This window comes from Oncorhynchus gorbuscha, linkage group LG25 (genome assembly GCF_021184085.1).
Source record: "Oncorhynchus gorbuscha isolate QuinsamMale2020 ecotype Even-year linkage group LG25, OgorEven_v1.0, whole genome shotgun sequence".
In the NCBI taxonomy this organism is placed as follows: domain Eukaryota; kingdom Metazoa; phylum Chordata; class Actinopteri; order Salmoniformes; family Salmonidae; genus Oncorhynchus; species Oncorhynchus gorbuscha.
Genome location: NC_060197.1, coordinates 20,659,119 through 20,674,028, shown reverse-complemented (window position 1 = coordinate 20,674,028; position 14,910 = coordinate 20,659,119). Strand labels below are relative to the sequence as shown.

Here is a 14,910-nt window from a genome sequence, read left to right as displayed (position 1 = left end):
TGCTATCTAACCTCCAAACGAGCTTCAATGCCATACAACACTCCTTCCGTGGCCTCCAACTGCTCTTAAAACGCTAGTAAAACCAAATGCATGCTTTTCAACCGATCGCTGCCTGCACCCGCATGCCCGACTAGCTTCGCCACCCTGGATGGTTCCGACCTTGAATATGTGGACATCTATAAGTACCTAGGTGTCTGGCTAGACTGCAAACTCTCCTTCCAGACTCATATCAAACATCTCCAATCGAAAATCAAATCAAGAGTCGGCTTTCTATTCCGAAACAAAGCCTCCTTCACTCACGCCGCCAAGCTTACCCTAGTAAAACTGACTATCCTACCGATCCTCGACTTCGGCGATGTCATCTACAAAATGGCTTCCAACACTCTACTCTGCAAACTGGATGCAGTCTATCACAGTGCCATCCGTTTTGTCACTAAAGCACCTTATACCACCCACCACTGCGACTTGTATGCTCTAGTCGGCTGGCCCTCGCTACATATGTCGCCAGACCCACTGGCTCCAGGTCATCTACAAGTCCATGCTAGGTAAAGCTCCGCCTTATCTCAGTTCACTGGTCACGATGGCAACACCCATCCGTAGCACGCGCTCCAGCAGGTGTATCTCACTGATCATCCCTAAAGCCAACACCTCATTTGGCCGCCTTTCGTTCCAGTACTCTGCTGCCTGTGACTGGAACGAATTGGGAAAAAAAAATAATAATAATAATAAAATCGCTGAAGTTGGAGACTTATCTCCCTCACCAACTTCAAACATCAGCTATCTGAGCAGCTAACCGATTGCTGCAGCTGTACATAGCCCACCCATTTTCAACTACATCATCCCCATATCGTTTTATTTATTTACTTTTCTGACCTTTTGCACACCAATATCTCTACCTGTATATGACCATCTGATCATTTATCACTCCAGTGTTAATCTGCAAAATTGTAATTATTCGCCTACCTCATGCCTTTTGCACACATTGTATATAGACTCCCCCTTTTTTTCTACTGTGTTATTGACTTGTTAATTGTTTACTCCATGTGTAACTGTGTTGTCTGTTCACACTGCTATGCTTTATCTTTGCCAGGTCGCAGTTGCAAATGAGAACTTGTTCTCAACTAGCCTACCTGGTTAAATAAAGTTGAAATAAAAAATTTAAAAAACATGAGCCTAGACTCACTAAAATTTGAGGTAGGTCTGATTTTCAAAATAGGGGCCCCACAACGATGTGTGCTCAGCTCCCCTGTACTCCCTGTTCACCCATGAATGCGTGTCAACACACGTCTCCAACTCAATCCTCAAGTTTGCAGATGACACAAAAGTGGTAGGCCTGATCACGAAAAACGATGGGACAGTCTACAGGGAGGAGGTGAGGGCCATGACCTCTCCTTCAACATCAACAAAACGAAAGAACTGATTGTGGGCCTCAGGAGAGAGCAAAGAGAGAATGCTCCACCCACACTGATAAGTCCGTAGTGGAGAAGGTGAAACGCTTCAAGTTCCTTGGTGTGCACATTACTGACAACCTGAAATGGTCCATCCACACAGTGTGGTGAACAGTGCCTCTTCAACCTCAAGAGGCAGAAGAAATTTGGCTTGACCCCTAAGACCCTCACAAAGTTCTACTTATCCACCATTGAGAGCATTCTGTCGTGCTGTATCACCGCCTGGTACAGAGGGTGGTGCAGTCAGCCCAATGAATCACCAGGGGTACACTGCCTGCCCTCCACGACATCTACAGCACCCAGTGTCACATGAAGGCCAAGAAGATGATCAAGGACCTCAGTCACCCAAGCCACAGCCTATTCACCCTGCTACCATCTAAAAAGCGGAGACAGTACAGGTGCATCAAAACTGGGAACAAGAGACTGAAAAACCTGTACAGTACATAATCATTGAACACTGGTAACTTCAGTAATGTTTATATACTGTAAAATGTGAAATGTCAGAATAATATTAGAGAAAATTATTTATTTCAGCTTTTATTTCTTTCATCATATTCCCAGTGGGTCAGAAGTATGCAGGTATGTATGCATGTATGTATGTATGTATGTATGTATGTATGTATGCATGCATGCATGTATGTATGTATGCATGTATGTATGTAACATACACTCAATTGGAATTTGGTAGCATTGCGTTTAAATTGTTTAACCTCTTGCTCCTACCTGGCACGCAGGCTTGTGTCATGCACAAAGTAGATGTCCTAACCGACTTGTCAAAACTATAGTTTGTTAACAAGAAATTTGTGGAGTGGTTGAAAAACTAGTCTAATAACTCCAACCTAAGTGTATGTAAACTTCCGACTTCAACTGTTTGTGATGAGTCAAAAATGTTTCAAAAAGGGTTAACGCAGACAGTAAAATAGTTAACCAAATAGCTACCGACCAACTATTTAGCAGGCTTATGACTTGGGGGGGGGGGTAGAAGCTTTTCAGGGTCCTGTTGGTTCCAGACTTTGTGCATCAGTACCACTTGCTGTGTGGCAGCAGAGAGAACAGTCTATGACTTGGGTGGCTGGAGTCTGACAATTTTTATGGCATTCGTCTGACAGCGCCTTTGTATAGACGTCTTGACTGGCAGGGAGCTCGGCCAAGTACGCACTACCCTCTGTAACACCTTGAAGTCGGATACCAAGCGGTTGCCATACCGAGCGGTGAAGCATCCAGTCAAGATGCTCTCAATTGTGCAGTTGTAGAACTTTGAGGATATGAGGGCCCATGACAAATATTTTTGGGGGGAAGAGGAATTGCCATGCCCTCTTCACAACTCATCGTAGTCGGTGATCAGGTCTAGCATCGTCGTGTATTCAGCAAACTTAATGATGGTGTTGGAGTCATGCTCGGCCACGCAGTCATGGGTGAACAGGAAGTACAGGAGTGGACTAAGTATCGAGGGTCAGCGTGGGGAATGTGTTGTTGCCTGCCCTCACAATCTGGGATGTCGCATCAGGAATTACAGGATCCTGTTGCAGAGGGAGGTGTTCAGTCCCAGGGTCCTTAGCTTAGTGATGAGCTGGGAGGGCACTATGGGGTTGAAAGCTGAGCTGTAGTCAATGAACAGCATTCTCACATAGGTGTTCCCTTTCTCCAAGTGGGAAAGGACAGTGTGGAATGCAATAGAGATTGTTATCTGTGGTTCTGTAGGGGCAGTATGCGAATTGGAGTGGGTCTATGGTATCCGGGAGTATACTGCTAATGTGAGCCATGACAAGGCTTTCAAAGCCCTTCATGGCTACCGATGTGAGTGCTACTGGGCGGGGCGGTAATCATTTAGGCAGGTTACCTTCGCTTCCTTGGGCACAGGGACTATGGTGGTCTGCTTGAAACATGTCAGTATTACAGACTCAGACAGGGAGAGGTTGAAAATGACAGTGAAGACACTTGCCAGTTTGTCCGCGTATGCTTTGAGTACACGTCTTGGTAATCTGTCTGGCTTTGTGAATGGTGACCTGTTTAAAGGTCTTGCTCACATCGGCTACAGAAAGCGTTATCACACAGTCGTCCAGAACAGCTGGTGCTCTCGTGTATGCTTCAGTGGTGCTTGCCTCGAAGCGAGCATAAAAGGCATTTAGCTCATCTGGTAGGCTTGCGTCACTGGGGAGCTTGTGGCTGGGTTTCCCTTTGTAGCCCATAATAGTTTTCAAGCCCTGCCACATCCGACGAGCGTCAGAGCCGGCGTATTAGGATTCAATCTTAATCCTGTATTGACGCTTTGTTTGTTTGATGGTTCATCTGAGGGCACAGCAGAATTTCTTATAAGCGTCTGGATTAGTGTCCTGCTCCTTGAAAAAGAGGCAGCTCTAGCCTCGATGCGGATGTTGCCTGTAATCTATGTCTTCTGGTTGTGATATGTACGTACGGTCACTGTGGGGATGATGACGTCAATGCACTTATTGATGAAGCCCGTGACTGAGATGGTATATTCCTCAATGCCATTGGATGAATCCCGGAACATATTCCAGTCTGTGCTAGCAAAACAGTCCTGTGGCGTAGCATCCACGTCATCTGACCAATTCCGTATTGAGCGAGTCACTGGTACTTCCTGTTTTAGTTTTTGCTTATAAGCAGGAATCAGGAGGATAGCATTATGGTCAGATTTGCCATGGAGGGCAGGGGAGAGACTTGTATGAATCTCTGTGTGTGGAGTAAGGGTGGTCTCAAGTTTGTTTTTCTCCTCTGGTTGCACATGTGACATGCTGGTAGAAATGAGGTCAGACGGATTTGTTTGCCTACATTAAAGTCCCCGGCCACTAGGAGTGACGCTTCTAGATGAGCATTTTCTTGTTTGCTTATGGCCTTATACAGCTCGTTGAGTGCGGTCTTAGTGCCATTATCGGTTTGTGGTGGTAACTATAGGTGGACTCGGACTCATGGACTCGTTAAAGGAAAAAGCTTCTTCCAGTTTGAGGTGAGTAGTCACTGTTCTGATGTATAGAAGTTATTTTCGGTCATAAGACACGGTAGCAGCAACATGATGTACAAAATAAGTAAAAAGTTACAAACAACGCAAAAAAAACCGAACAAAATAGCACAGTTGGATAGGAGCATGTGAAACGTCATCCATCTTCTCCGGTGCGATTTTGCTGCCATCTTACAGTTGAAGCAATCATCAATTCACTACCCTGGGCTACACAATTCACTACCCAGTAATGACGTCATTCCTCATTAAAGAGACAGAGCACACTGTGCAGTCATGTGAATAAGCCAAGGCTACATCTTTATTTACCCACTTTATCAGTAGAGATTTATCATTACATTTGAGTCATATAGCAAACACTTCTCTAGAGCGACTTCCAATTAATGCATTCATCTGAAGACAGCTAGGTGAAACAACCACCTACCACAGTCATAGTAAGAAAATTGTTCCTCAATAAAAAAGGTAGCTATCAGCAATGTCAGAGCAAGAAGGAAAAGACTCAAGTGCGAGTGTTAGTTCACGAAAAGCTTTTATTTAAAAAAAATCATAAATGATTACAATTATGTTATATAGTTAGATTTTTTTTTAAACAGTCTGATTATACAATTGATTAATTAACCACTCTGGGATATGTGGGACGGTAGTGTCCCACCTCAACAACAGCCAGTGAAATTGCAGGGCGCCAAATTTCAAAACAACAGAAATCCCATAATTAAACTTCCTCAAACATACAAGTATTTTACACCATTTTAAAGATAAACTTGTTGTAAATCCAGCCACAGTGTCTGATTTCAAAAAGGCTTTACGACGAAAGCACACCAAACAATTATGTTAGGTCAGTATCTAGTCACAGAAAAACACAGGCATTTTTCCAGGCAAAAGAGAGTCACAAAAAGCACAAATAGAGATAAAATGAATCACTAACCTTTGATGATATTCAGCAGATGACACTCATAGGATTTCATGTTACACAATACATTTATGTTTTGTTCGATAAAGTTCATATTTATATCCAAAAATCTCAGTTTACATTGGCGTGTTACGTTCAGTAATATTTTGCTACCAAAACATCTGGTGATTTTGCAGAGAGCCACATCAATTTACAGAAATACTCATCATAAATGTTGATGAAAATACAAGTGTTATGCATGGACCTTTAGATAAACTTCTTCTTAATGCAATCGCTGTGTCAGATTTCAAAAAAGCTTTACCGAAAAAGTACACCATGCAATAATCTGAGTACAGCGCTCAGACAACAAAACAAGCCATACAGATATCCGCCATGTTGTAGAGTCAACAGAAGTCAGAAATAGCATTATAAATATTCACTTTACCTTTGATGATCTTCATCAGAATGCACTCCCAGGAATCCCAGTTCCACAATAAATGTTTAATTTGTTCAATAAAGTCCATCATTACTGTCCAAATACCTCCTTTTTGTTCGCGCGTTTAGTACACAATCCAAACTCACGAGGCGCGGGCAAGTCCAGGCGAAAGTTCAGAAGAAAAGTCATACTACAGTTCGTAGAAGCATGTCAAATTAAGTATATAATCAATCTTTAGGATGTTTTTATCATAAATCTTCAATAATGTTCCAACCGGAGAATTCCTTTGTCTGTAGAAATGCAATGATACGCAAGCTAACTCTCACGTGAGCATGCATGATCAGCTCATGGCACTCAGCCAGACCCCTGACTCAATCAGCTCTCATTCCCCCCTCCTTCACAGTAGAAGCCTCAAACAACATTCTAAAGACTATTGACATCTAGTGGAAGCCTTAGGAAGAGCAATATGACCCCATAGACACTGTATATTCGATAGGCAATGACTTGAAATACTACAACGCTCAGATTTCCCACTTCCTGGTTGGATCTTTTTTCAGGTTTTTGCCTTCCATACGAGTTCTGTTATACTCACAGACATCATTCAAACAGTTTTAGAAACTTCAGAGTGTGTTCTATCCAAATCTACCTATAATATGCATATATTAGCAACTGGGCCTGAGTAGCAGGCAGTTTACTCTGGGCACCTTATTCATCCAAGCTACTCAATACTGCCCCCCAGTCCCAAAGAAGTGAATGCATACATGGCTGTCTCTGAAAAATGTTGATGGAAAAAATGTCAAATGTAATGATAATGAACTCATTAGCTGCCCAACGATTGAACAGAGCCGTAGCTGAGTTTCTGTTTGGATCAAGTCCCATTCTGTGACTTTGGTTAATGTGCCTTCTTGCAGTGGTATCATTTTGGTATTGAGTATCGTTATGGTAATGAGAATCACAATACTAATCCTGGTATTGGTATCAAAGTCTAAATTCTGGTATCGTGACAAGACTACACCTCTCGGCATTCAGTATCCTTGGTATGTCTGATCCTTTAGATCATTCCTCCATAAAGATTATTTCCTGCCCACGACTGGAGTTTGCTAAATGGCATTGGCACTTGAATTTTAACCGGTGCTATGGTCAGATTACATGAATATAGAGCTATTTTTGCTTCCACTGATCCTGTGGCTTTTTGTAAAATGTGTAGAGCACGTTGTGAGGGATCTTAAACTATTCCTCCATACAGAATCTTTCCAGATCCTTGATATCCTTTGTCAGTTCTTATGTGATTCAAAACAAAGGTTTTCAATGGGGTTCATGTATGGAGACTGAGTGGTCAATTAACAATTTCTTTGCGGAATTTGATTAATGCTTGGGGTTATTGTCTTGCTGGAAGATACAACTGCAGCCAAGTGCCAGCCACATGGCAGAGGAAACCAGGTTTTTTGGCTAAAATGTCCTGCTACTTGGTAAAGTTAATGACACCGTTGACCTTAGCAAGCGCCCCAGGGCCAGTGGAAGCAAAATAGCCCCATAACATCAAAGTTCCACCACCATATTTTACCATAGGTATGAGGTACTTTTCTGCATATGCTTCTGTCTTTCAACGCCAGACCCACCACTGGTGTGCATGGCCAAAGCCCTATTTTCATGTCATCTGACCATAGAGGGAGAGCAAGAGAGGGAGATAGAGATTGGGAATTATCATGCCATATCATTGTAATTTACAGAATATAAACATTTTTTTTTTAAATCTAAAGGATAGAAAGCCTGTGTGTCTCACCGGTCCATATGATAGAGATGTTAGGCAGCAGGTCCTCTCCAACAGTCATCAAATATGGAGACTTAGATACACTGGGAGAACATAGAGAGCCACAGTACTCTGGAGAGAGGAGTGGAGAGAGGGAGGGAGGAGGGAGGGTGAGCGAGGGAAAGAGGAGAGTAACAATATCAGTGTGCAATTACTTAATTAGAAGAGAAGCAGTGGAGACTCTTCAGAGGAGGTACATCATCCTCAGTGATTTTCAGAATGTTTTAAATTGTAAAATATTTTTACGTTTTTCATTTTTAGATTAAACTATACTTAATATATTCATGTCAGCAAATAATTGATTCACTTCTTTGGGATAGGGGGCGGTATTTTGACATCCGGATGAAAAGTGTGCACAAAGTAAACTGCCTGCTACTCAGGCCCAGAAGCAAACATATGCATATAATTGGTAGATATGGATGGAAAACGCTCTAAAGTTTCTAAAACTGTTACGATAATGTCTGTGAGTATAACAGAACTGAAATGGCAGGCGAAACCCCGAGGACAAACGACCCCCCCCCCAAAAAAAAATCTTCCTACCACTGATTTCAATGGCTGGCACTTTTATAATAGGGCGAAATCATGCCCGATTGCAGTTCCTAGGGCTTTCACTAGATGTCAACATTCTATAGAAAGAGTTTCAGGCTGGTTTTAGAAAAATGAGCCAGGAATTGTAGTTTTTCTAGGTGGCTTCTATTTTGGCTGTAGTGTTTCCAAGCGTGTGAATGGGAAGGCGTTCTTTGGTATTTTTCTACGGTGAAGACAATAACGATTCTCCGTCTTAAATTGTATTGTTTATTTGCGTATTAGGGTACCTAAGGTTTGATTATACATTTTGATTGACTTGTTTGTATAAGTTAATTGGTAACGTTTGGGATTAATTTTGTATGCATTTTGAAGGAGGGAAACCGAGTGGATTATTGACTGAAGCGCGCAAGCTAAACTGAGTTTTTATTGATATAGAGGACTATCAAACAAAATTACCATTTGTAATGTAACTGGGACCTTTGAGTGCCAACAGAAGATCTTCAAAGGAAAGGCATATATTATATAGCTATTTCTGACTTTTGTGTCGCAACTCCCTGGTTGAAAATGTTTTGTTATGCATGTGTGTGCTGGGCGCTGTCCTCAGATAATCGTATGGTTTTGCTTTCGCCGTAAAGCCCTTTTGCAATGTGACACGGCGGCTGCATTAACAACAAGTTAAGCTTTATTTTGATGTATTGCACTTGTGACTTCATGGAAGTTTAAGATTTATAGTAATTAAATTTGAATTTGGCACTCTGCCATTTCACCGGATGTTGGCCAGGTGGGAACGCTACCGTCCCACGTATCTGTAAGAAATGAAAACATTATGTTTTGCAATGAAGGTCTACAGTTGCCTCAACAGCACTCTGTAGTGTAGCACCATGGTGTATCCTCCTCAGAGTACATTGACTTCAATACAAAACCTAGGAGGCTCATGGTTCTCACCCACTTCCATAGACTTACATAGTAATTATGATAACTTCCTGAGGACGTCCTCCAACCTATCAGAGCTCTTGCAGCATGAACTGAGATGTTGTCCAAACAATCAAAGGTTCAGAGAATTAATCTAGTACTGAAAGAAGAATTTCATTCAAAATGAAGGAAAAGCAAGAGAGTCATTTTTTTCACTTTCAGTTTCACTTACTTAGCTAGCAAATGCAGCAAGCTAGTTTAGCCTACTCAGACACCCTGCTCAAACAGAGGGATGCTATGTTAGCTAGCTGGCTATGACTATCCAACACAACACTGGAACTCTTCCAAGTCAAGGTATCCTTTTGGTTTTACTAATTTATTACCACAGGGCCCCCGCCGGTGTAAATGCTAAACTGCTTACTGACTGTACACTAACGTTACTGCATGATTATAGTGGGTTTACTAACATGTTAGTTCTATGGTGTTACTTCAGCTAATGTGGTGACAATGATGTAGGCTGTGTGTAGCAGTTATGTGTAGCGGTCTGGCTTGGAAAGTTTTGTTTCGCCTGATCAGCATTCGACTACAGGTTCAAAATAGCCAGAAACAAAGTTCTTTCTTCTGAAACTAGTCAGCCTATTCTTGTTCTGAGAAATTAAGGCTATTCCATGTGAGAAATTGCCAAGAAACTGAACATCTCATACAACGCTGTGTAGTACTCTCAGTACCTTCACAGAACAGTGCAACTGGCCCTAACCAGATTAGAAAGAGGAGTGGGAGGCACCGGTGCACAAGTACACTAGATTGTCTAGTTTGAGAAACAGGTCTCAATGTCAACAGTAAAGAGGCGACTCAGATGCGGGCCAGTTTCTTGGCAATTTCTTGCATGGAATAGCCTTCATTTCTCAGAACGAGAATAGACTGATGAGTTTCAGAAGAAAGGTCTTTGTTTCTGCCCATTTTGAGCCTCTAATCGAACCCACAAATGCTGATGCTCCAGATAGTCAACTAGTCTAAAGGCCAGTTCTATTATTCTTTAATCAGGGCAACAGTTTTCAGCTGTGCTAACATAATTGCAAAAGAGTTATCCAATGATCAATTAGCCTTTTCAAATTATAAACTTGGATTAGCTAACAACATGTCATTGGAACACAGGAGTGATGATTGCTGATAAATGGGCCTCTGCGCACCTAAGATATTCAAAATATATATATATTTTTTAAATCAGCCGTGTCCAGCTACAATAGTCATTTACAACATGAACAATGTCTACACTGTATTTCTGATCAATTTGATGTTATTTTAATGGACAAAAAATAAGTGCTTTTCTTTCAAAAACATGGACATTTCTATGTGACCCCAAACTTTTGAACGGTCAGCCTACCAAAAGGCCTCCTGCGGGGATAGGGGCTGGTATGGATATATAAATATACATCCCAGCCCCCATCCCCGCAGGAGGCCTTTTGGTAGGCTGCCTTTGTAAATAAGAATTTGTTCTTAACTGACTTGCCTGGTTAAATAAATGTCAAATAAAATAAATTTAAAATGTGGCTGCTATGAACATTAACTGTTTACATGTTATCAGGGGTGTACTTCTTGCACATCATTACAACACTGTATATGGCCATAATATGACATTTGCAATGTCTCTATTTCTTTTGGAACTTTGTTGTTGTTGTGTGAGAGTAAGAGAGAGAGAGTGAGAGAGTGAGAGAGTGAGAGAGTGAGAGAGTAAGAGAGTAAGAGAGTAAGAGAGTAAGAGAGTAAGAGAGTGAAAGAGTGAAAGAGTGAAAGAGTGAAAGAGTGAAAGAGTGAAAGAGAAAGAGAGAGAGAGAGAAAGAGTGAAAGAGTGAAAGAGAGAGAGAGAGAGTGAAAGAGTGAAAGAGTGAAAGAGAGAAAGAGAGAAAGAGAGAAAGAGAGAAAGAGAGAAAGAGAGAAAGAGAGAATAAGAGAATAAGAGAGAGAGAGAAAGAGAGAATAAGAGAATAAGAGAGAGAGAGAGAGAGAGAGAGAGAGAAAGAGAGAATAAGAGAATAAGAATAAGAGAGAGAGAGAAAGAGAGAATAAGAGAATAAGAGAATAAGAGAATAAGAGAATAAGAGAATAAGAGAATAGAGAGAGAGAGAGAGAGAGAGAGAGAGAGAGAGAGAGAGAGAGAGAGAGAAAGAGAGAAAGAGAGAAAGAGAGAAAGAGAGAGAGAAAGAGAGAGAGAGAAAGAGAGAAAGAGAGAGAGAAAGAGAGAGAAAGAGAGAGAAAGAGAGAAAGAGAGAGAAAGAGAGAGAAGAAAGAGAGAGAGAAGAGAGAAAGAGAGAAAGAGAGAAAGAGAGAAAGAGAGAAAGAGAGAAAGAGAGAAAGAGAGAAAGAGAGAAAGAGAGAAAGAGAGAAAGAGAGAAAGAGAGTAAGAGAGTAAGAGAGAAAGAGAGAAAGAGAGTAAGAGAGTAAGAGAGTAAGAGAGAGAGAGAGAGAGAGAGAGAGAGAGAGAGAGAGAGAGACACCACACATCTCAACTACACACCTGTTGGACAAAACAGGAAGACGGGTGGCTCTCCTAGGAATCGGTAGATCTCATTGGCAACTGAAACCTGGGCGTGAGCGAATGAGGAGAAGGCTTGACTGTCAGCTTGACACAGGGAGTGGTCTATGTCATCAAAAAGGATCGCAAATGCCTGGCAACCCAACTTTGACACCTACGGAGAGGAGAGATATTAAGGCAGGGGTGTAGGTATGCGTGTGCATGCCTGTGTGCGCATGCAAGTGTGTGTAGGTGCATGCATGTACCTGTCGTAGCTTGCGTTTAAGCAGGGAGAGGTCGCAGGAAGAAGAAAAGACAATGTCTTGACCAGGAGAGAGAGAGTACACAAACCTCAGACCTCTCTTCTCTGACTCTACTATCAAAGTACGCAACTGACCTGCAAGAGAGGAGTGAGGAGGAGTGGAGAAAACAAGGACAGCACCAGGAGAGATACATTTAGTTTAAAGCAAAAGTGAGAGATGGAGGGAAAAGGACAGAGTGAGGAGAGAAGGTGAGATGAGGGTATGGGGAGATGGAGGGGTGGGAAGGTGGACTAAAAGAGAGCTGTTAACAAATAAATGAAGGGATGAAGAGAAGGATGAGTGAGGGATGGGGAGATCCCTTACCCTCCTCTTCAGGGGAGTAGACCTCTCTCCAGAGTAGTCTGTGTTTCAGATCATCTTTAGGACCGTACAGATAGGTGTTCAACTCCCACCTCTGCATCCTAACAGAGAGAAAGGGAGAGAGTTCTTTACAGTGATATTGACCTAGTGTTAGTTTCTGGAAATAATTTTGATATCATGGAGAGTCAACTCCTTGCACCAATAGCTCTGTCTATACATTTGAGAGTTGATACATTTCTCCAGGCCCACCCCTCAGCTTTTTACCAAAACAAAGTCAACCACCGCTTTGTTTTTGTTTCAACTGCAGATCATACTCACTCCCTCCTTATCCCTTTTCCATGTCCTCCTATGTCAACCATACAGATTTAGGATCTTAATTTGAGCCAGTTTGCTACAGAAGGAAAATAAACCTGCGGCAACCGGAAATATTAACTATGTGGATAAAATTTAAATTGACATTTTTGTATAGATTGATAAAAGTCTGACATTACAATCAGAAGCCTTTTTAAACCTCTAGTACACAGCACGTTTAAAATGTCATGCATTGCAGGAAAGTTATCCTGCAACAGGGTGATCAAATTAAGATCCTACATCTGTATGTTACCTTTCTGTTTGTCACCAAGTACTCACCACTGGAAAAGGACCTTCCTCTGCTCCATAGACCAGGGCCTCCCATAGAACCCTGAGACACAGACAAGCACACGAAAGAGAGAGACATTAATGCTAGTGTACAATTAAGCAGTGTTGCCATTCAGACCTATATTCATGTTAGTACATGCACAGTATTTGTTCATGGACACGTATTGGTGAAGTGGCCATACCCTGGTGGAACCAGCCTGATCTCTGCATTCACCATTCTATTTCACTTGGCGTATCTGTATGACCTTTCCCCAATAGATGGGGGTTTGGAATAAGTTAGAAAAGGACCGGTCCAATCAGCATCCTCAGAAACAATGGGTTTAGGACAAAATCCCACATGGCCATTCACTGTGCTTTAAATTAGGTTGTTCATCCTGTGATTGGTTCCGATTGCAGATAAGTTCGTTTTTGAATAGTGTCCCTCATTACAGACCGTTTCAATGAGGAGGAATGCCAGACTGGTGAAGTGAAATGGAATGGTGAACATAGTGTTCAGGCCAGTTCCACCACACTAACAAATTCCTGCCTATGAGGCAACCCCTCATCTGCAAATACAGCAGAGCATGCCATACAATTGTTCATATAGAAATGGGAGCATCGCCATTGTCCATAGCCACCTAGCACATAACATTCTGAGAACCTCCAGTGTCAACTAATACATTTGCTTTTTCTGGCGAGTGGGAGTAAATTATCGTCGTCACATAAACCACCAAAGGCACACGCATTTCTGTTTCAAAATGGAGAAGGAGGCGGTTTGACAGTTTTTCATGCCTAAAGTTGCCCTTTAACAAATAACTTAATCTCATTACTTTAACAGAAAGTTTCCAAAAAGCTCAAAACATGGATGCATTTAATTTCTATTTTGGTAATGTTCTAAGAATGTTCTCCAACTGGATTGACATGGGAATGTTCTCAAATAGTTCAGAGAACGTTAAGAAACAACATTCTTCTCTGGGATTTTCAGTACTTCATGATAAAAAGGTTCCTACTGGTTCGTCATGGTTCTGATTAAGGTCATGTTCTCAAATTGTTCAGAGAACATTAAAACCTCTTGAAGCTAGGGGGCAGAATTTTCACTTTTGGATAAATAGCGTGCCATATTTCAACTTCCTACTACTCATGCCAAGAATATAAGATATGCATATTATTCATAGATTTGGATAGAAAACATACTGAAGTTTGTAAAAGTGTTTGAATTATGTCTGTGAGTATAACATAACTTATGTAGCAGGCAAAAGTCAGAGGACTAACTGTTCAGAATATTTGATTTTTCCCCCTCTGTTCCCTGTATTGTCTTTGCCATGGGATATTTCATAGGAACCTATTTTCAGTTCCTACCGCTTCCACTGGATGTCGCCAGTCTCTGAAATTTGGTTGAGGTTATTCCTTTGTGCAATGAAGAAGTAGGCTAACTCGGAACACTTTTGTGAGTTGCGCAAGACGTGAAAAGCAGCGCTGGTATGTTTTCTTTCCTGTATTGAACACAGATTGCCCCGTCTACAATTTGATCGATTATTAACATTTTAAAAATACCTAACGTTGTATTACAAAAGTAGTTTGAAATATTTTGGCAAAGTTTGTAGGCAACTTTTGAAATATTTTGTAGTGACGTTGCGTTTTTGTAAGCTGTTTTTTTCTGGATCAAACACGCTTTATAAATGGACATTTTGGAGATATATGGACGGAATTAATCAAACAAAAGGACCAATTGTGATGTTTATGGGACATATTGGAGTGCCAACAAAAGAAGCTTGTCAAAGGTAATGCATTTTATTTCAGCGTTTTGTGTAGCACCTGCAGGGTTGTAATATGCTAGCTCCTTTGTTCACTGCTGGTGCAGGCTATCAGATAATAGCTTCTTATGCTTTCGCCGAAAAGCATTTTTTAAATCGGACATGTTGGCTGGATTCACAATGAGTGTAGCTTGAATTGAGTATCTTACATGTGTGATTTAAAGAAAGATAATTTTATTTGAATCTGGCGCTCTTCATTTCCCCTGGCAATTGGCCAGTTGAGACATTTGCGTCCCGCCTATCCTTAAGAGGTTTTAAGAAACAACATTCTTCCGTGGGAATTTCAGTACTTCCACAAGTTCCCATGTGGTTCTTATTTAATGTCACATATTTATTAGATTCTGGG

At 41.5% G+C, this 14,910-nt stretch overlaps 1 protein-coding gene across 2 annotated transcripts in view; it reads right to left on the bottom strand.

The window, feature by feature from the left end:
- The window catches only part of si:dkey-183c6.8 (protein O-GlcNAcase), a 65,142-nt gene that overhangs the window by 44,280 nt on the left and 5,952 nt on the right, over positions 1-14,910 (bottom strand). Inside the window, exons 2-6 of one of the 2 annotated variants that reach the window (XM_046329555.1) lie at positions 12,763-12,814; positions 12,136-12,233; positions 11,776-11,831; positions 11,513-11,684; positions 7,531-7,629 (exon numbers count right to left, since the gene is read on the bottom strand). In XM_046329555.1, coding sequence (XP_046185511.1) covers positions 7,531-7,629; positions 11,513-11,684; positions 11,776-11,831; positions 12,136-12,233; positions 12,763-12,814 — 477 coding nt within the window. Of the gene's footprint in view, positions 1-7,530; positions 7,630-11,512; positions 11,685-11,775; positions 11,907-12,135; positions 12,234-12,762; positions 12,815-14,910 lie in introns of both variants that reach the window. The other variant, XM_046329554.1, reaches the window with a different exon arrangement.